Source organism: Argopecten irradians, unplaced genomic scaffold (genome assembly GCF_041381155.1).
Source record: "Argopecten irradians isolate NY unplaced genomic scaffold, Ai_NY scaffold_0622, whole genome shotgun sequence".
Lineage (NCBI taxonomy): Eukaryota > Metazoa > Mollusca > Bivalvia > Pectinida > Pectinidae > Argopecten > Argopecten irradians.
Genome location: NW_027188089.1, coordinates 20,412 through 43,506, shown reverse-complemented (window position 1 = coordinate 43,506; position 23,095 = coordinate 20,412). Strand labels below are relative to the sequence as shown.

The 23,095-nt window shown below is 32.6% G+C and overlaps 1 protein-coding gene across 6 annotated transcripts; it reads right to left on the bottom strand.

The window, feature by feature from the left end:
* Nucleotides 1–360: 360 nt before the first annotated feature.
* On the bottom strand, nt 361–22,551 carry LOC138313252 (uncharacterized). Of its 6 annotated transcripts, none has more exons than XM_069253780.1 (16): nt 20,362–20,515; nt 19,583–19,615; nt 18,736–18,768; nt 16,698–16,727; nt 14,682–14,714; nt 12,876–12,908; nt 12,087–12,119; nt 11,329–11,358; nt 8,225–8,254; nt 7,644–7,676; nt 5,133–5,153; nt 4,804–4,824; nt 3,180–3,200; nt 2,805–2,825; nt 2,297–2,343; nt 365–1,244 (listed from the first exon to the last, which is right to left on the bottom strand). In XM_069253780.1, the coding sequence occupies exons 1-15, from the start codon at nt 20,380–20,382 to the stop codon at nt 2,311–2,313; spliced, it is 426 nt and encodes a 141-aa protein (XP_069109881.1). In that variant the 5' UTR covers nt 20,383–20,515; the 3' UTR covers nt 365–1,244; nt 2,297–2,310. The 6 variants fall into 6 exon arrangements, with proteins under 6 accessions (XP_069109885.1, XP_069109883.1, XP_069109881.1 ...); XM_069253779.1 differs by having other exon boundaries at nt 368–1,244; nt 11,329–11,361; nt 18,736–18,765; nt 20,362–20,498; XM_069253778.1 differs by having other exon boundaries at nt 371–1,244; nt 11,329–11,361; nt 20,362–20,475.
* Between the last annotated feature and the right edge of the window lie 544 nt (nt 22,552–23,095).

Genomic DNA, 23,095 nt, shown 5'->3' with positions numbered 1-23,095 from the left:
CAGAGAAACTGGTAATTTTGAATAAAACAAAGAAAAATTTAAAGGAACATTTAATGAGCTTTAATTGATTAATTAGACTTTAATCTTCCTTGTTACGATTATAACCTAGTAAGGAAAACAAATAATGGGCTCGAATTGAACGCGCGTTAGAAAATATTTCCGCATTATCATCACTAACTACTTATAAAGGTTCCGAGTGCGAGCTCGAGGTTGTGGTACCAAATGTAGAAGGAGCGAATTGTACGGCCAGATCGGGAACACTAGCCCGAGTAATGTACAAATTGATGAGCTAGCTGGTCGCCAGCGATTGACCTGATCCTGAGAACCTTACACTTCTATCTAAAAGGATATATTTTATAATGACTTATTATGTCTTGATCAAAATAACTATGCAGATGCAAAAAACAGCGATTAACACATTAAACTAAATCCTAAAAAAGTCAAGAATATATTCATATAAGCATGTAAGCATATCCTGAATCTGTTCACCAAACCTTTTATTAATACTTCACAATTTTCTTATATATTATGTTATTACTTTAAGCTTTACTTTAATCGGTAGCAAAATATCTTAACATTTTAAATCTTTTATATCATAAATGTCCTCAGTTTTTCGCCATAAAGTTCATATTTAGAGTCCAAATAAATGTTGCTCATCAATATTTTTCTATCTTATCTGTGATGTATCTTTAGACATTTTCATATGTTTTATTGTTCGCAAATTTCAACAATGTAGCAACACTATTATTTCATTCAGTGATTCTGAGTTTTCAGATGTAGAGTCAAAATAAATATTGCTCTTCAATATGTTCCAAATCTTATCTGCAATGTATCTTGAAAATCTAAAAAAAATACATATTTTTATTGTTTACAAATTTCAACAATGCGGAAACACTATTTGTCCATTTATTATAAAGATACGGTTCATGTCATATTGGACTAACTTACACACTTACACTTACACTTGTTTGATTCAGAAGTTCCTTCCTTAGGTAAAAAGAGTTACACAAATGATAATTAAACTACGAAGTAAAAAAGTCACACAAAATCATCAGCTAAAATCACGCAAACATATATGCAAACGACGTATATTATACAATAAGTAATCGTCATGGACCAGTCCTATTCACAACTGCAAATAAGTCCTGTATGCAAAAGTGTTCCGATTTTCTACACCAACCAGATTTAGTTCTCAGCATTTTGTCTTTAGTATGACTTGGAGGCCGAGATTGGGCCGGAGTGATCTGAAAAAAAAAAAAAAAAAACAACTCATTCAGTTATCATTATCTTTATAAATGGAGTTTCTTCGTACTTCGGCCATAAAAATAATGTCTGTTTAGGGTTATATTGGCAAAAAAAACATAGGGTCGGTCGGTCGGTAGGAGTTTTTTTAGTGTCTTTCACTCTTAGATAATGGCCGGAACCGGAATCTGAGATCGAAATCCCGACATTTAATTTTTTTTCATAGAAAAGTAGAAAAAAATTAGGGTCGGGTGTAAAAAAAATAGGGTCGGTCGGGTAACCTAAACAGACATTTTTCCCTGGCCTTATCATAAAATAGCAAAAATAAGCCACAGGGATTAGCTTCGGCATCCATGTTTTTGATAACATATATTACGGTCAACACTGTGTGCTCAGTGAGAATGATAGAAAATTTCTATGCGTCACACCCATCTTCAATAATATTCAGGACTAGCGGTCCATTTTCATTATCAATATCCTACTCAGCACTATCCTTCGGTAAAACCACCAGAAAGATAATTTAATCGTTAAATAAAGTCATCAAGGGAATTTTGAAATACGGAAGATTAAAAGACGCATTCACATATATGAGTATATGTTGGATAAAGTATATTTCAACGAAGGGTGTCGAAAATTTATCGCACGTGCTCAATAATTAGTTGAAACTAATCAACAGGTCCAGGTAAACTAATATACATCGAAAGGTGTACTAATCTACAGACAGAAAAAAAAAGTACTTGAACAAAAGTCTAAATAATCGTTCGTTATTTGGTGTTTGTTAGTTTAGTTTAAGATAATTAATTATGTAATGATATGATGGCGAACGCAGCGCTACTAAATTAATAATCATGCAGAAGAGAGAATGGTGGTACAGATGTATTATTTTTAATTAAAATTTTCAAATTTCGCAAGCAGTTTATATAACGTGAAAAAGTGGCGAAAACAGCTATTGGGGAAGATTGATCAATTTATCGAAAGTAAAACTCAAAGTCATACTCAGTTCAACTCAAATTCTCGTTTTGGGAGACAATATAACAAAAATACACCATATTACCTTATTTAATCAAGTTATTGCGCATTGCCATTTTGTTGCTGGTTGGCCTGAAACAGTAAGGATACCGCAATTAATAAGGACTTAATAAAAATAATTACGTATTCAGTTTGCATAAAAAATAAAAGATAATCAGAGTAAGTTGTTCATTCAAGAAAATAACATTCAGTTCTACGTTAAGCGTACATGTATTTCCGCATGAATTGAGTAGCAAAAATAGTAAGCTGTATGTATAAATTGATACTCTACATACTAAAGTAATGGTATCAGGGGTATAACCATTATGTATCAATTCAAATGATTAGATTATTGTTAAAGTTAAAAAGACTCACTGATTTGTACCTTTAACCTGATTTACAGTTCCCTGTTATTTGTTTTAAAGTATGTACAAAAAGTATGTATGTGTATGATTAGCATTACCAATGACGAGTTATTTAACTGGTAAAGGGAGCACAATACAATTTAGAAATAATGTTGACCTCGTCACGGTCGTATGAGTGTTTTTACTTACCAGCATTTGTTCCATCATGGTCTAGAAAACGAAAAAGCAAACAGGTTCCAATATTCAATTTCTACCAAATATGTTCATTCCTTGTTAAGTTTGGTATTCAAAGAGAAAAGAGAAGAAGGAAATCCTTTTTGTTAGAGAAATATAATTTTTATATCCTGAAGTATGGTATGTTTATCTTTAAGAAAATACTATAATTATATAATCTTCAACCCAAATAATTACTTATACTCCGTTACAGGCTCATGAAGACTTTTGGAATAGTGATATCTTGTTTTGTAATGAATGTTCAAAGCTAGCCATTTCATTCGTGATATAAATTCTTCTTATTTTATGATAGTGTACTTGTCTCAAACATTAGTTTAAACAATAGCGTACCTCCATCCTGGACAACTGTCCCTGCAAAAAAAAAAAGAGGTATGCTTCAGGATCATTGGGCATAAATAGATCGCAAATGCACACTTTTAGTTTTATATCATCGCAAAGGTATTTCACACTACTACTTTCTAGCTTCTTTATTTTGAAATATGTAGACATGCAGTAAAGGAGACCTAAACGATACTATATTCATAATACCACACACATTTCGGATTTAATCTTTTTACCTTGGATAGTTTGTGTATGTAGATTTGCAATGGAATAAATACCGTTTAACTTAAGAATGCTTTTCCCAACGGGCTATGTTACATTAATATCCTGTAATTGATGACATACTTTTAGGATATGATCGATAGAATGAGATTTAACATTAATTCATTAATACCACGACACATGGGACTTTATTTTTTATACCATTAGGTTATATGATATACAGTATTAGAATAGGCCCTACACAATATCATAGACATTTTCAAGGGTATCACACAATATGTGTTGTCAGTAAACTGAAACAGTGATTACGGGTTTAAATAGTTTAATTAACGTCCTATCAACAGCCATGAAGTATGTGCCATTTTTGTTTGGTTGGGGGGAGGAAAAGCGGAGAGCACTCAGAGAAAAAAAACCCGAAAGCGTTTAGTACCTGGTAAATTGCTACACTTGGGGATTCGAACTCGTGGAGGTGGAGGGCTTGTGTAGTTTATGTCGGGACATTGAAACCACTCGGCATCGTGACCGAAAACAGTATACAATTGTAACAAAAAATAAAATCATATGCATAAATCTGGACGTTAAATATATGTGTGTGATTTACCGCCTTATTTATGATTCATACAAATGATTGCTTTGCTTTACTTTACTTCTTATGAGATCCAAGAACTACTGTATCAATAATATGCAAATCTTAGCGGCCATCTAAATTTAATTTAGCTCAACAACCGAGTGTAAGCGGTATGTTTTGGGATATTTCCTTAATTTGAGATAACTTGTTATATAAAACCATTTTCCAGTAGTTGTTTCCATGAAAGGCCTGGTGGTTTTTATGGCAATACCAGAAACTTAAGTTCAGTTCGTATTTCAAACGAAAAACCAGCATAAAATTATTGCAGTCGATTCCTGCATCATAATATTTTCTAGAAGGGAGGTTTCCACCTTTTCTATCTTTTATATCTTTTAAAATGATTCAGACGGGTATGGATGGCTGTATGGAATCCCATGATTCCAAAGTGTAAATTAACGTTTGTCAGCACAAGGTACCAACTGAAATTTTGCTGATTATTCCGTTTGAAATGCGACAATGTGCTGTTGTTGATACATATATATATGTATATATAAATAGGGCAGTTTGCCAAAAACGGATTTCATTTCAACACTGAAACTTGTCTATAACATTAGGCTTTTTTGCCTAATATGAAGAAAACAACTGAATGATATAGGCAGTTGAGCAAATTATTAACGTGCATATGTAAACAGTACAACGTGAGCCCTATAACTAACTACATCATAATTTTTGGTGTTTCTTTTAAAACTTGTATGTTCACCATTACCTTTGGAACTTGATTCAAGGAAATACATCCTGAATCATTAACTTTAGAACCTTCAATTAAGCTATTGAATTATTTACCTGAAAAGCCTCATTCTGCACCTAATGAAAAGAAAACAATAGATTTCATCATATTTGGATTGATTTGAACATAATATATCAATAGTGCATTTTGCCATTCTCTAAAGGATTTTTCATTGTTTAAATTCTGTCCTTTATATAAAAAAATATTACCTTTGTTGATTAAACAAGTGACGAAAAAATAAATCCTGAATCTATAACTTTTGGAAACTTAAAATAAGCTAATTTTCTTATTCACTAACTTACCCTAGCCATATCATTCGCGATATGAATTCTACTTATTTATGTTAGTTTATTTGTCTCAAACAATATTTTAAACGATAGCGTACCTCCATCCTGGACAACCGTGCCTGCAAAAAAAGAGAGGTTGCACACTATTATTTTCATATAACCGCAAAGGTCTTTCCAACTACCAATTTTTGGCTTCTTTATTTTGAAATATGTAGACATGCAGTAAAGGAAACCTAAACTATACTATAATCATAATGCCATACACATTTGGATTTAATCTTTTTACCTTGGATAGTTAGTGTATGTAAATTTGCAATAGAATAAATAACGTTTATTTTGAGAATGCTTTTCCCAACGCCATGTTACATGAATTTCTTTAATTATGATATACTTGTGGATATGATCGATGAATGAGAATGACATTCATTCATTAATTTGTTTGTTTGTTTAGTTTTTACGTCCTATTAACAGCCAGGGTCATGTAAGGACGTGCCAGGTTTGTTGGTGGAGGAAAGCCGGAGGTACCCGGAGAAAAACCACCGGCCAGCGGTCAGTACCTGGCAACTGCCCCACATGGGATTCGAACCCGCATCCCAGAGGTGGAGGGCTTGTGGTGATATGTCGGGACATCTTAACCACTCGGCCACCGCATTCATTAATACCACGTGACATGGGAGTTTGTTTTATATAGTATTAGGTTATATGAAAATAAGTATAGAATAGGCCCTGCAATATCTAGCCATTATCAAGGGTATCACAAAATACATGTTGTCATTAAAGCCACAGTATACGTAACTATCAACAAAAATTCAAGTTAAATTCGACTCCGATATTGTAAGTATTTGTAGATGTAGTTGAAATTAAGATATATTAAAGTATATATATATTGTTTTTTGAATAACTTTGGTACAGCAGTTGTTGGAAGTCGATACATGTAAACATGCCTTCATTTTAAACTGGTCGCTATAGAAGTCAAGATTATTGCCGAACGGAAGTCGGAATGTTCATGACCCGTTTTCGCAAGAGTTCGGACAGACGTTACGTAGTAACGGTAGTCATATGACGTTCTCGGCAATGGAGCACGTGTAAATTATGTAACCCCAGCGGAGCCGGGTTACATAAAACTTTCACGGGCTCCATTATCATTATACCCTCATAACCTCAACAAAATAAAAATATATTCTTTGTTTTTCACGGAAATGGATATTATTTATTCTCGCGGCTGTTGCATATTTTTATTAATTAAAATACCCATATTTTTTTCTCTTTTGTCATCGTCAACGAATTTGATTGAACAGCTGATTGGAATCGAGTCATTCATTTGTTCCCACCAAAAGTGGGATAGTGACCCCACGTTGCTACGCCATCGACTCTTCCCGTAACAATAGAATCACCGCACGTGTTGTGCTATTATTATACACTGATAATGCTAATACTAGAAAGCATGGTTAATGAGTCTATGTCAGTGCAAACTGTAAATATTGATTGATATTCTTGAAGCTTTCTTGAGTAAACAATTGGAATATTCAGAAAATACATGTTAGATATCTTTTTAGGTCTTGATGCTCAACCTCTGACGAATAGTATTTTTCTAAATACAAAAAAAAAAAAAAAAAAAAAACAGGAGAGGACGAATTAGTATCTTACTTCATTTAAAAAAGATACTTACTTTACACCATTATCATCATTGAAAAGTTTGAGCTTCTAATTTTTACATCAAGTAAAATATTTCAAAAAATAATTGCGTTCCGAAAATATTCCGTTGCACAATATCCTATATGGAATGAAGTACTGATAGCGCATGCACCAAAAGCAAAATGCATTGTCTAATGTTATTTCTTTTTGTTTTATTTTTTTTTCTAGACATATATATGTATGATTAAACACCATTTATTGTTCAAGTGATGATGACAATATATGCTCTGTCGGCGGTGGAGCATCTTTAGTTTGACATCTTTAGATATCTAGTTTTATATTTTGTCGATATATGATAATAATTGCATATTCATATCACTTTTTTACCATTCAAATATCGCATGAGCAATTGTTGAAATTATGTCACTTGTACTGTAAACATGGTAAGAGGATTTATGAAAAGGCGTAAAAAGATACATCAGGAATACCCTTAAGGATGCGTTATTTTTTTCTTTTTCGTTTAATATACATTCTATTACTTTCTGTTTGTAAGAATCATTCTGTTTTCCATAAAAATTACAAGGAAATAATTGGTAAAATTGTCGAGGCGATCTGCTTCTTTATCAAGACATTACAAAAAAAAATGTCAAATAACACATACATATATAAATATTGTATATTTGTAATGTAGCTTCGAATAAGCCTTAAAAATGTCCAATAACAATGTGAAACTAAGTAATAATAGTTAGTTAGATCATTTTGGACCAGCGGATGACAATGCCTTTGATGGTTACGATAGATAAGAAACTAATTAAAGTTGACATGCAAGTGAAAAAAATTCATGTTCAAAGCATCACTATATGTCCACCATCGTTTCTAAGGAGGTCGAAGGTCATTTATTTAAGACACCTAGGTACCACTGTTCTGAATTCAATTCTGAATAATAAATTTTGCATCCTTAATGAATCCTCTACCTGTAAATCATTTATCTCCTCTTGATGGGCGATCTGGAAAAAAAAACCAACAAAATGAATTTTATTATATGTTCTATGCATTCGAATATCTTGTGGACTATCTTTTTATATTTTGTGGAAGGATTCAGTTGATTTCTAAACTACACGTTTTTGTCAATGTACACATTTCGTGTACAGCCAAATCTAGTACTATCATAACAACAGGTTTTCGTCAACAAAATATGTACGTACAAATTTTGTTGACGAAAACGCACTACTATAACATGCTTAAAGTTGACAACAATGCACATGAAAATCATTCGTGTAGAAAACATCACTATAGATCAACCATCGTTTCTATGGAGGTTGGGGGTCTTTTATTTAGGGCACCTAGTAACCAGTGTTGCTATATTTAGGTATAGATAAAGCATTCTTGCTAACATCGGATTCCATTTCAACACGTGCACATGCAAACAGTACAACACAAGCCCGATTACTTAACTGAATCACATCTACTTCAAATAGACAAACAACTTCCATCAATGAAATCAAACCTGAATCAGAAATATCGGAACGTTCAATTAAGCTAATGTCATATTTACCGGTAAATTGTTGATCTCCTGAGGGTCGACCTGAAGAAAAAACAACAAACGGAATTTTATTATATGTTCATTGCCTTCGAATATCTTGGGTAATATCTTTTTGACTTTTGAAAAAAAAAATTAAATAATATGCACACCTAACATATATATAATTGAGAGTTTTCTTTTCATTTAGCGCAACGTATTGACGATATATCGAGTACGTAAGCTTCATTACCTTCATATTCATACAATCACATAACGTTTCAGATGTAATTGTTTTCGACATCAGTAAACAAATTTGCTTTTCATCTTGCTAATTATTTACTAAAAATACATTTCTCAAGTCCAAGATCGCGTAAGACAGAAGCCGAGACTCGAATATGTCACTGATTATGAAAACCACAGTTTCAACTTTGATTAATCTAAATATTTTCTTAACACGTAATCACATCAGAATTTTCAGTATTCGCGGATATCTAAGTTAATGTAATCACTATTGACTGATTAGCTTTCTTGAGTAAACGATTGCAGTATGCAGAAAAAAATGTTTGGTTTTTTTTGAGTCTTTATTCTTTAGTAAATGTGTGATATCTTTAGAGATTTTAACTTTATATTTTGATGAGATATGATAATAGTTACATGTTTTGAACAGTTTTTTTTTTACAGAAAAAAACCCATTGATGCATTTGAATTATTTTGAGTATGGTAAGAGGGTTAATGAAAAGGCATAAAAAGAAAATTCGGAAATATACACTAAAGGATGTACCTAGTTTTCTTTTTTAATACTTCTTTCCGTTTGTCAGAATAATACTTTTTAACATAAAAAGTAATGAGAAAGAATTTGTCAAATTGTCTAGCCGATCTACGTCTTTATCTAGACAAAAATAAGTAACAAAGCAAACAAAGACTGTCTCATAATATATACATATTTGTTACCTGACTCTCTATATAAATGTAAATGAAGTAAATTTCGACTGTTTTCACCAGAAATTGCTACAAAACCATTACATACGTACAAATCCTCAGAAAATATTGACCGGTCAATTTTGACTGTTGACCGGCTGAGAATGTTTGCACGCGCGTAATTGTTGACGTCACGAAAACGAGAGCGCCCGTGCCAAAATTTCAGTTGTCGCGCCGCTTTTGAGATCGACATTTGTGACGGACGTAAAATAGCGTCAGAACTAGAACGGTTTTAACGAAATATCCGATCAAGAAACTTTGGATCTGATTGAAAACAAAGATTCTTGGAACACCAAAATGTGATTAAGGGGCAGTGATAATTTTGGAGTCGTATTGCCAGGCCAAGAACAAACGGATTTTAATATCAAAACAATACTATTGTTTCGTTGTTTACTATAACGATGTTTAGCCTAGAATATTCAGGTAACAAACCAGTTGTTTCATGCCTATGAGTCAACAGTCAAAACTGTTTCCCCGAGGTGTTGGGACCACCTGAGAAACTGTTTTCCCGAGGCTTATGTTGACTAATAAGGCACGAAACAACTGTATACTGTAATACGATGGCCGACAGCGGCCGGCAAAAAACGTTTTTCGTACTTAAATATTCATTGATATTTAAGTACAACTTTTATTTTCTGAAAATGTTTTCTGTCATGAAAAATAATTATGTACAAAATAATTATGTACAGAAAGTATTTTCTAAAAATATTTTTTGTTATGACAAATTTTTATCAAATATTTATGTACAAAAAACAACAGGTTTTAATGCTAACCCTGTATCTAAATGGAATCTTCCTATTCTCAGGTGTACAATTAATCTTTCAGATAAGGAATTCAACAATGAATGTTCCATTTGGCTTGCTTAAAACATAGACTGGGTCATACACAATCAATTAATACGGGTTTCTTAGTGGACTTTATTTTATCTATATTCGAGAAAGTTCATAAAAGTCGCAAAATGTAAGTGGTAATAAACAGGTCGTAATCTCTATTTTTTGCATAGTTATTATCCATTATATATATCTTTATATACCAAAGGTTTAAATGTCCATTTAATTTAACTATTTGTTGCAAAACACGCCAGATTTTCCTGCAATCCTCAGTGTTATAGAACCCCACAAGTATCTGATATGCAATTAATCATCGTGATAAGGAGTACCCAAATTAGGGTGCTATTTACAAAATACCACGTCGCCTTTTGTTTTACTTTACTGTGACGATAGTACTGGAAACTACGAAATGTAAAACCGGTAATGATTTTTGTTTACAACGTTAAATTATATACCAATATTAACTTTTAATCCCGATTATCAGGACTACCATCAGAATAAGGAATTGGGCCAATGAAGATGTCATATGGAGTATGTACAATGTAAAAATAGTTGAACCTTAGTCGGGTTTGCATTCCTTATCTGAAAGATTAATCGAATACCTGAGAATGGGAAGATTCCATTTAAATACAGGGTTTAGCGTCAGACCGGTTGTTTTTTGTACATAAATATTTGATAAAAATTTGTCATGACAAAAAATATTTTAAGAAAATATTTTCTGTACATAATTATTTTGTACATAATTATTTTTCATGACAAAAAATATTTTTAGAAAATAAAAGTTGTACTTAAATAGCAATGGATATTTAAGTACGAAAAACGTTTAGTAGGAGTTGTTTTTTGCCGGCCGCTGTCGGCCATCGTAGTATAATACATATTGTCTATTTCGAACATAACTCCGAATAATCCTTTAAAATGCCCAATAACAATGTGAAACTCACTAATTAAAGATAGTCGATATCTGACCAGCTGATGAAATACCTTTTATCGTCACGGCCAATACGAAACTGTTTACATTTGACATTCAAATGAAAACGTTTCGTTTTGAAAACGTCATTATATAGCGACCATCGTTTCTGAGGAGAATGACGGACTTTAATTTAGGTCACCTACATGTAGTTATCGGTATTAGTATATATAGGTATATAAAAAGCGTAGTTTTGCCAACACCGCATTTCTTATCAACACAGAACGTCCAAATGCAAAGACTAGAACACGATCCCGATAGCTTAACTTCATCCTATCTGTTTTATTAAACTTTCATCAAGGATATCAATCCTTATTTATTAACTTTTGAACCTTTAATTAAGGTGTTATTGCCTTATTTACCTGTACAAAGACGCTCTCCTCTTGATCGCCCTGCTGAAAAAACAACATAAGGAATTTTACTATATGTTCATTGCATTCGAATACCTTGTGCAATATCTTCTTGATTTTAAAAATGAATAACTAAATAATATCAACATCTTATCTGTAGGCTATTTGTAATTGAGTTTCTGTTTTGGCGTGATATCAAGAACAAAATTTCAAGAAACATTGATATTTATACAATCACATACGTCACTGATAATGAAAAATACAGTTGTAACATTGATTAATCTAGATATTTTCGTAACACACAATCACATTATAATTTTCAGTATTCGCAGATATCCAAAATAATGAAGTCATTATTTATTAATAATTTTGAAGCTTTCTTGAGTAAACGAATAGGATATTGAACAAAAATATGTTGAAATTCTTTTTTGTCTTTATTCGTATTATTTAGATTAACTTGTCACTTCTACGAAATGAACTAATCAAGGCAAAGTGAAATATATGACGTTACAACTGACACCCAATACGTGACCATTATGACGTCACTAATGCTGACGTGGTGACGTCAACTGATCGCCTTTAAATGGCTGTTCAATCTTATGGATTAAATCGTGGTTGATAAACGGTTTTCCTGGTCTAGCTTAAATAATGTTAATGCAGAGACCCTAAAAAGAGTTAATTATGTAAATATAAGCATTAAACTATCTTCTATGACATCTATGGTCTATAAGAAACTTTGGAACATCAAATTAAGCTATAATCCTATTTACCTGTAAATTGTTGTTCTGCATCTGAGGGCCGACCTGAAGAATAAAAAACATCAAAAGGAATTTTACTATATGTTCATTGCATTCGAATACCTTGTGCAATATATTGTTGATTTTAAAAATGAATAACTAAATAATATCAACATCTTATCTGTAGGCTATTTGTAATTGAGTTTCTGTTTTGACGTGATATGAAGAACAAAATGTCAAGAAACATTGATATTTATACAATCACATACGTCACTGATAATGAAAAATACAGTTGTAAAATTGATTAATCTAGATATTTTCGTAACACACAATCACATTATAATTTTCAGTATTCGCAGATATCCAAAATAATGAAGTCATTATTTATTAATAATTTTGAAGCTTTCTTGAGTAAACGAATAGGATATTGAACAAAAATATGTTGAAATTCTTTTTTGTCTTTATTCGTATTATTTAGATTAACTTGTCACTTCTACGAAATGAACTAACCAAGGCAAAGTGAAATATATGACGTTACAACTGACACCCAATACGTGACCATTATGACGTCACTAATGCTGACGTGGTGACGTCAACTGATCGCCTTTAAATGGCTGTTCAATCTTATGGATTAAATCGTGGTTGATAAACGGTTTTCCTGGTCTAGCTTAAATAATGTTAATGCAGAGACCCTAAAAAGAGTTAATTATGTAAATATAAGCATTAAACTATCTTCTATGACATCTATGGTCTATATTGTCAATGAAACTAATCTTGAACCAGTAACTTTGGAACATCAAATTAAGCTATAATCCTATTTACCTGTAAATTGTTGTTCTGCATCTGAGGGCCGACCTGAAGAATAAAAAACATCAAATGGAATTTTACTATATGTTCATTGCATTCGAATACCTTGTGCAATATATTGTTGATTTTAAAAATGAATAACTAAATAATATCAACATCTTATCTGCAGGCTATTTGTAATTGAGTTTCTGTTTTGGCGTGATATCAAGAACAAAATTTCAAGAAACATTGATATTTATACAATCACATACGTCACTGATAATGAAAAATACAGTTGTAACATTGATTAATCTAAATATTTTCGTAACACACAATCACATTATAATTTTCAGTATTCGCAGATATCCAAAATAATGTAGTTATTATTGATTAATAGTTTTGAAGCATTTTAAAGTTTGAGCTTCTAATTTTACATCAAGGTAAAACATTTCAAAAAATAATTGCGTCCCGAAAATATTCCGGGGCATAATATCCTAAATGGAATGAAGTACTGATAGCGCATGCACCAAAAGCAAAATAAATCATTTAAATTTTTTTTTGTGTTAATTAGACATATATATGCATGATTCAACACCATTTAATGTTCAAGTGATGATGATAGTATATGCTCTGTCGGCGGTGGAGCATCGTAACGCAAAGTTTGACATCTTTAGAGATCTAATTTTATATTTTGTTGATATATTGTTGCATATTCAGATTACTTTTTACCATTCAAATATCGCATATTATTTTGAGCAATTGTGGAAATTATGTCACTTGTACTGTAAATATGGTAAGAGGATTTATGAAAAGGCGTAAAAAGATACATCAGGAATACCCTTAAGGATGCGTTAATTTTTCTTTTTAGTTTGACATACATTCTACTACTTTCTGCTTGTAAGAATCATATTGTTTTACATAAAAATTAAGGGGAAATAATTGGTCAAATTGACGAGGCGATCTGCTTCTTTATAAAGACACTACAAATTTACAAACCAAAAAAAAATGTCACATAATAAATACATATATACATATTGTATATTTGTAAATTAGCTTCGAATAAGCCTTTAAAATGTCCAATAACAATGTGAAACTAATTAATAATAGTTAGTTAGATCATTTTGGACCAGCAGATGACTATACCTTTCATGGTCATGAACTGTTTAAAGCTGACATGCAAGTGAAATACTTTCGTGTTGAAACCATCACTATATGTCGGCAATCATTTCGAAGGAGGTCGGAGGTCATTTATTTAAGACACCTAGTTACCACTGTTAGTACATATAGTTATATTGATAAAACAGCTTGCTAACACCGGATTTTATTTTAACACTAAACGTGCACAACAAAGAGAATTTTATTATATGTTCAATGTGGACTATCTTGTTGACTTTTTATAAATAAAATGTACAACTTTACGGCAGCCTACTTTTCATTTTGCTTAACCTATTGACGTGATAGTACATAAATTTAAGAAATCTTCATATTTTTCCAAAAAATATGAAAGCTACAGTTGTAACTTTGATTAATCTTAATATTTTCATAACACACAATCACATTATAATTTTCAGTATTTGCGGATATCCAAAATAATGAAGTGACTATTAATTAATTTTGTTGCAGCTTTCTTGAGTAAACGAATGGGATATTCAGAAAAAGATATGGTGTTTTTATTCGTATAAAAATTTGAAAAAAACCGGATTTCATTCAACTATGAGCGTATATATACAAACAGTACAACATGAGCCCGATAATTTAACTGCATCATATCTAAAAACTTGCATCACAGAAATAAATTCTGAATCATTAATTTTGGACCCTATAAATGTTTGTTTAATTTACCTGTAAATTGTTAATCACCTCCCGAAGGCCGCTCTGAAAAAAAACTCAAATTTTTATTATATGTTCATATCATTCGAACATTTTTGTTGACTGATCGGTCCTAAACTGCAATATGCACAACCAGGGTTCTAGGGAAACCTATAAATTTGAGAAATATCCCTTCAGTACTTTCTGAGGACACGCGGTAACAAGAATTGTAAAGAACGTATAAGAAATCAACCGGAATCATCATCCAGGCAGGGGACTGGAGACTGGCTGTAGATCTCTACCAGAGATTAAAGTTTCCGGATATTATTCCTACCAACCTCAGACCGGATATGGTTCTTTGGTCACCAGGATTGAAGAAAATCATCATCATTGAGCTTACAGTTCCATGGAAGGAAAGGTGCAGCGAAGCCCACGAAAGAAAGAGGACAAAGTATGAGGCACTACTGCTGCAATGTAGGGAGCAGGGCTGGCAGACATGGAGCTACCCTGTTGAGGTTGGTTGCAGAGGCCTCTCTGCACAGTCTGTGTGGAGAATGCTGTCTGCACTAGGGTTGGCGGGCAGGATTAGAAGGGCAGCAGTGCAGAGGATGGCCAAGGCAGCAGGGCGAGCTTCATGCTGGGTGTGGATGAGGAAAGACACCAGTAGCTGGACACCCACCACCGACGCGCAGTGACTGATCATCACTGTGGACCCCCCATCCTGAGAGTGTACCGAGTAAGGGGTCGAAACACGCGATAAATGATGGCCTCGGCTGAAGATCGGTGGTGTTCGGCATTACACCACAGCTACATATATGTAATGTTAACCGACGGAAAAACGGTCGACAGACGAAAGGTGATTTGAATAGCACACTATCTGATGATGGCTGGCTCCAAAACACTAGACACATTTGTGAGACAAAAATGTCCCATCTGTATGCATACAACGGGATGTTAAGTACATGTTGCCTATGATTAATCGCATTATGATATTTACGAATTATTGACTTTGTGTGAACTTTAAAATATAATTGTTTCCGACAAAAGTTTTTATATTGGTTTTTTATCTTGCTAGTTATTTATTAAAACAAACAAATTTCACCTGTCGAAGATCGCGCGAGGCGGAAGCGGAGACTCGGATACGTCACGGATAATGAAAACTACGATTTTGATTAATCTTAATATTTTCGTAACACGCAATCACATCAGAATTTTCAGTACACACGAATATCTAAAGTAATGTAGTCACTATTGACTATTGTCACTACTGACATTCCAGATGATTTCTTTAGTAAACGATTGGAATATTCAGAAAAGAACTTTCTTATGAAAAAGTGGATATCTTTAGAAATCTAATTTTATATCTTGTATTATGTTTTGAACCCTCCTTTACAGAAAAAATTCTATTTGAACATGAAATCTATTTAAACATTTGCATATCATTTTGGGTATGGTAAGAGTATTAATGGAAAGACATAAAAAGAAACATCGGGAATATACCGTAAAGGTTTCGTCGAGTTTTCTTTTTTTTTTTTATAATACTTTCGGTGTGTAAGAATCTAACTAATAACATAAAAACATATTGTATGTTTGTAAAGTAGCTTCGAGTAATACTTTAAAAAGACCAATAACAATGTGAAACTAAATGATTATAGTTAGACCATATCTGACCAGCGGATGATAATACCTTTGATGGTCAAGGCCAATACGACACTGTTTCAAGTTGACAACAATGCACATGAAAAACTTTCGTGTAGAAAACATCACTATAGATTAACCATCGTTTCTATGGAGGTTGGGGGTCTTTTATTTAGGGCACCTAGTAACCACTGTTGCTATATTTAGGTATAGATAAAGCAGTCTTGCTTACATCGGATTCAATTTCAACACGTGCACATGCAAACAGTACAACACAAGCGCGATTACTTAACTGAATCACATCTACTTCAAAAAAAAAAAAAAAAAAAAAAAAAAAAACAACTTACATCAATGAAATCAAACCTGAATAAGAAATATCGGAACGTTCAATTAAGCTAATGTCATATTTACCGGTAAATTGTTGATCTCCTGAGGGTCGACCTGAAGAAAAAAACAACAAACGGAAATTTATTATATGTTCATTGCCTTCGAATATCTTGGGTAATATCTTTTTGAAAATAAATATTTTCTTAACACGTAATCACATCAGAATTTTCAGTATTCGCGGAGATCTATGTTAATGTAATCACTATTGACAGATTAGCTTTCTTGAGTAAACGATCGCAGTATGCAGAAAAATGTTTGGTTTCTTTTGAGTCTTTATTCTTTAGTAAATGTGTGATATCTTTAGAGATTTTAACTTTATATTTTGATGACATATGCTAATAGTTACATGTTCTGAACAGTTTTTTTACAGAAAAAAACCCATTGATGCATTTGAATTATTTTGAGTATGGTAAGAGGGTTAATGAAAAGGCATAAAAAGAAAATTCGGAAATACACACTAAAGGATTACCGAGGTTTTTCTTTTTTATACTTCTTTGCGTTTGTAAGAATAATGATTTTTAACATAAAAAGTAATGAGAAAGAATTTGTCAAATTGTCAAGCCGATCTACGTCTTTATCTAGACAAATATTAGTAACAAAGCAAACAAAGACCGTCTCATAACATATACATATTTGTTACCTGACTCTCTATATAAATGTAAATGAAGTAATTTCGACTGTTTTCACCAGAAATTGCTACAAAACCATTACATATGTACAAATCCGCAGAAAATATTCAATATTTTGACGGTTGACCGGCTGAGAATGTTTCCACGCGCTTAATTGTTGACGTCACGAAAACGAGAGCGCCCGTGCCAAAATTTCAGTTGTCGCGCCGCTTTTGAGATCGACATTTGTGACGGACGTAAAATGGCGTCAGAACTAGAACGGTGTGACGAAATATACGATCAAGGAACTTTGGATCTGATTGAAAACAGAGATTCTTGGAACACCAAAAATGTGATTAAGGGGCAGTTAGGATTTTGGAGTCGTATTGCCAGGCCAAGAACAAACGGATTTTAATATCAAAACAATGCTCTTGTTTCGTTGTTTACTATGACGATGTTTAGCCTAGAATATTCAGGTAACAAACCAGTTGTTTCATGCCTTATCAGTCAACAGTCAAAACTGTTTCCCCGAGGTGTTGGGACCACCTGAGAAGCTGTTTTCCCGAGGCTTATGTTGACTGATAAGGCACGAAACAACTGTATAATACAATGGCCGACAGCGGCCGGCAAAAAACTTTTTCGTACTTGAATAGTCATTGATATTTAAGTACAACTTTTATTTTCTAAAAATATTTTTTGTCATGAAAAATAATTATGTACAAAATAATTATGTACAGAAAATATTTTCTAAAAATATTTTTTATTCCTGACAAATTTTTATCAAATATATGTACAAAAAACAACCGGTCTGACGCTAAACCCTGTATTTAAATGGAATCTTCCCATTCTCAGGTATTCGATTAATCTTTCAGATAAGGAATGCAAACCCGCCTGAGGTTGGACTATTGTTACATTGTACAGACTCCATATGACATCTTCATTGGCTTAATTCCTTTGATTAATTTGCCGGCCGCTGTACTGTCGGCCATCGTAGTATAATACGTATTGTCTATTTCTAACATAACTCCGAATAATCCTTTAAAATGCCCAATAACAATGTGAAACTCACTAATTAAAGATAGTCGATATCTGACCAGGTGAAATACCTTTTATCGTCACGGCCAATACGAAACTGTTTACATTTGACATTCAAATGAAATCGTTTCGTTTTGAAAACGTCATTATATAGCGACCATCGTTTCTGAGGAGAATGACGGACTTTAATTTAGGTCACCTACATGTAGTTATCGGTATTAGTATATATAGGTATATAAAAAGCGTAGTTTTGCCAACACCGCATTTCTTATCAACACAGAACGTCCAAATGCAAAGACTAGAACACGATCCCGATAGCTTAACTTCATCATATCTGTTTTTTTAAACTTGCATCAAGGATATCAATCCTTATTTATTAACTTTTGAACCTTTAATTAAGGTGTTATTGTCTTATTTACCTGTACAATGACGCACTCCTCTTGATCGCCCTGCTGAAAAAACAACATAAGGAATTTTACTATATGTTCATTGCATTCGAATACCTTGTGCAATATCTTGTTGATTTTAAAAATGAATAACTAAATAATATCAACATCTTATCTGTAGGCTATTTGTAATTGAGTTTCTGTTTTGGCGTGATATCAAGAACAAAATTTCAAGAAACATTGATATTTATACAATCACATACGTCACTGATAATGAAAAATACAGTTGTGACTTTGATTAATCTAAATATTTTCTTTACACACAGTCACATTATAATTTTCAGTATTCGCAGATATCCAAAATAATGTAGTAAGTATTGTTTAATATTGTTGAAGATTTCTTGAGTAAACGAATAGGGTATCGAACAAAAATATGTTGAAATTCCTTTTTGTCTTTATTCGTATGTATTTACATTTACTTGTAACTTCTACTAAATGAACTAACCAAGGCAAAGTGAAATATATGACGGTATAACTGACACCCAATACGTGACCATTATGACGTCACTAATGCTGACGTGGTGACGTCAACTGATCACCTTCAAAATGGCTGTACAATCTTATGGATTAAATCGTGGTTGATAAACGGTTTTCCTGGTCTAGCTTAAATAATGATAATGCAGAGACCGTAAAAAGAGTTGATAATGTAAATATATAAGCATTAAACTTAAAATGTTAATGCAGAGACCCTAAAAAGATTTGATAATGTAAATATAAAGCATTAAGCTATCTTCTATGGCATCTATGGTCTATATTGTCAATGAAAACAATCCTGAATCAGTAATTTTGGAACATCAAATTAAGCTATAATCCTATTTACCTGTATATTGTTGTTCTGCATCTGAGGGCCGACCTGAAGAATAAAAAACAACAAAAGAAATTTTACTCTATGTTCATTGCATTCAAATACCTTGTGCAATATCTTGTTGATTTTAAAAATGAATAACTAAATAATATCAACATCTTATCTGTAGGCTTTTTGTAATTGAGTTTCTGTTTTGGCGTGATATGAAGAACAAAATTTCAAGAAACATTGATATTTATACAATCACATCCGTCACTGATAATGAAAAATACAGTTGTAACTTTGATTAATCTAAATATTTTCTTTACACACAATCACATTATAATTTTCAGTATTCGCAGATATCCAAATTAATGTAGTCATTATTGATTAATATTGTTGAAGATTTCTTGAGTAAACGAATAGGGTATCGAACAAAAATATGTTGAAATTCCTTTTTGTCTTTATTCGTATGTATTTACATTTACTTGTAACTTCTACTAAATGAACTAACCAAGGCAAAGTGAAATATATGACGGTATAACTGACACCCAATACGTGACCATTATGACGTCACTAATGCTGACGTGGTGACGTCAACTGATCACCTTCAAAATGCCTGTACAATCTTATGGATTAAATCGTGATTGATAAACGGTTTTCCTGGTCTAGCTTTAATAATGATAATGCAGAGACCCTAAAAAAAGAGTTGATAATGTAAATATCTTCTATGGCATCTATGGTCTATATTGTCAGTGAAAACAATCCTGAATCAGTAATTTTGGAACATCAAGTTAAGCCATTATCCTATTTACCTGTATATTGTTGTTCCCCATCTGAAAGCCGACCTGGAGAATAAAAAAACAACAAAAGAAATTTTACTCTATGTGCATTGCATTCGAATATCATGTGTAATATCTTGTTGACTTTTCAAAATAAATAATTAGATAATAATGCACAGTTTATTACTTAAACTTCATTAATCCAATCGTCATATTTATCTAATCACATAACGTTTCAGATATAGTTGTTTCCGATAAAGGTTAACATATTATTTTTTTTATCTTGCTAGTTATTTACCAAAACAAAAATATTTCTCCTGTCCAAGATTACGCGAGGCGAGAGACGGAGACTGGGATACATGACAAATGATGAAAGCTACAGTTCCAACTTTGACTAATTTAAAACTTTTCGGATACGCGCAAGAAAATTAGAATTTTCAGTATTCATATTTATACAAAATAATGTAGTCACTATTGACTGATATTATCAAAGCTTTCTTGAGTAAACGAATGGGATATTCAGAAAAGTCATTTGTCTTTATTTGCAATCGTAATTGCAAACACAGGATTTCATTCAACACTGAAAGTATATATGCAAATAGTACAACGCGAGTCCGATAACTTCACTGCCATATAACTAGTTTTAAAATCTTGCATCACGGAAATAAATCCAGAATCATTAAAACTCTCGAACCTTTCTTTTTTGTTTTATTTACATGTAAGTTGTTAATCCCCTCGTGACGGTCGCTCTAAAAAACACAGAATTTATTATAAGTTAATGGCATTCGGACATGTTTGTTGACTGATCGGTCCGTAACTGCAATATGCACAACACGGGTTCTAGGTAAACCTATATATCAAATGTGGGAAATATACCTTCAGTACTTTGTAAGAACTAGCGGTAACAAGAATTGTTAGCAGGCGGAAAGACGAACGACAGACGAAAGGCTATTCGAAAAGTCCACCATCTGATGATGGTGGGCTCAAAAATAAAAGCACTACACACATTTGTGACTGAGACAAAAATGCCCCACCTGTATGGATACAACGGGATGTTAAGTGCATTTTGTTTGTGATTTACCATCTTAATTACGATACATACAAACGATTGCTTTTGTGTGAATAACTGTTAAAATAAATAACTAAATACTATACACACATTATCTTTAAAATACTTTAATTAAGCTCAAATGTATTGACGTGATATCAAGTACTAGTTTGGCGACACCTGAAGGAGTGTCGCAGATCAAATGAAGAGACTTGCGAAAGGGAGAAACTCTTTGAGCTATTTCATAATGTTAGGAAATTATATCGCAGATTGAAGTAAATTTACGTTGATCTGATTAAAAAGGAGGATTTGTTACACCTTCCATAGTGTATACTTAAAATACATACACGTAAGAGAATCAATTAGTACTTCTATGTACTAGTGGAGCTGTTGCAGAAGAAACGTGAGACGTAAAGGACCATAACTCTCGGTAATTTTTCAACAAGACATCCCAGAGAGATCTTGGCGTCCACCTAAGATTTATGTTTGACAAATGAAAGAGATGTCTGCTATTAAAACTTTGGCTATTAAAATCCAAGATGGTGGCCTACTGGCTATCCTGTTAACCGATCTGTCCCTAAATGCATTAGCAAATCTATGGCATATATACATGTACACATATATATATATATATATGTGTGTATATATATATATATATGTGTGTGTGTGTGTGTGGAGTGGACCTCTAAATATCAAATTTGAGAATGAGGGCTTCAGTACTTTCCGAGAAATAGGGGTAACAAACTTAAACTAATATAATTTCAGGCAAAGCCTATCTGAGAGCGCAGCATTCAATCCATTTTTTCGTTTGTTGATTTTTTAAATGTGTAACTAAATAGAGATACAGGTTAATAAAGGATTTCCAACAGCGAAAGAGTAATCTCTCCTGACCCATCAGTCTTATCGATATTGACGTGTTTTGTTTTTATAGCTTATTGGGTGCGCTGAATAACTGTACTGCTATAAACCATAGAATTATTAATTTATATAGAAGAATCATAGCTTTGCTGAATTACTGGCATTGAGTTTTAATAAGAAAAACAATATTGAACATAAAATACTTTTACTTTCACTATCTGCAAAAATACGTGACTGCGGCTACAAATTATATCTCAACGTCATTCTCCGTTGTCAGGCGGAAATTTTCGAAGCAATTGCTCACGTAAAACAGCTTTAATGTTAAGATTCAGGACAAAATGTATTGTTAGATTCAGGTAAGAAAATTGGAAGGTTTATTTTTCACTAATGCTTTCATTTTGAATTTTTCCAACTAGAGTGTAAAATAATACTGTCTTGCGCAATGCTGGATCTTGTGTTCACTTCTGTTTCGGTAGAAAGATTTCCATATATTAACGCCTGGACCTCTATCACAAGAGTTCGCTGTGCTCTCTATCATAATCCAACATCGCGGCCGGTCGGCCATCTTGTTGACTGATCGGTCACAAACGCAATACACAACAACGAACCACCCAAAAATATGTAAAATAAAAAATTGTAGAAATATTTGCCTAGGAGTACCCTCTGAACATACAAGCAATAAAAAACATACCACACCATACTTTTTTGAAAGTTTTTTTTTAAAATTGGAAAACTGAAATTAAAAAAAAATAAACAATTGTACATTGTAGGAATGCTGAAAATCTATGCAATTTAATTAATTATTACTGATTAACGAGCATTTTACAACGCATTAGCAAACAGATTTGTACAAAAAACTAA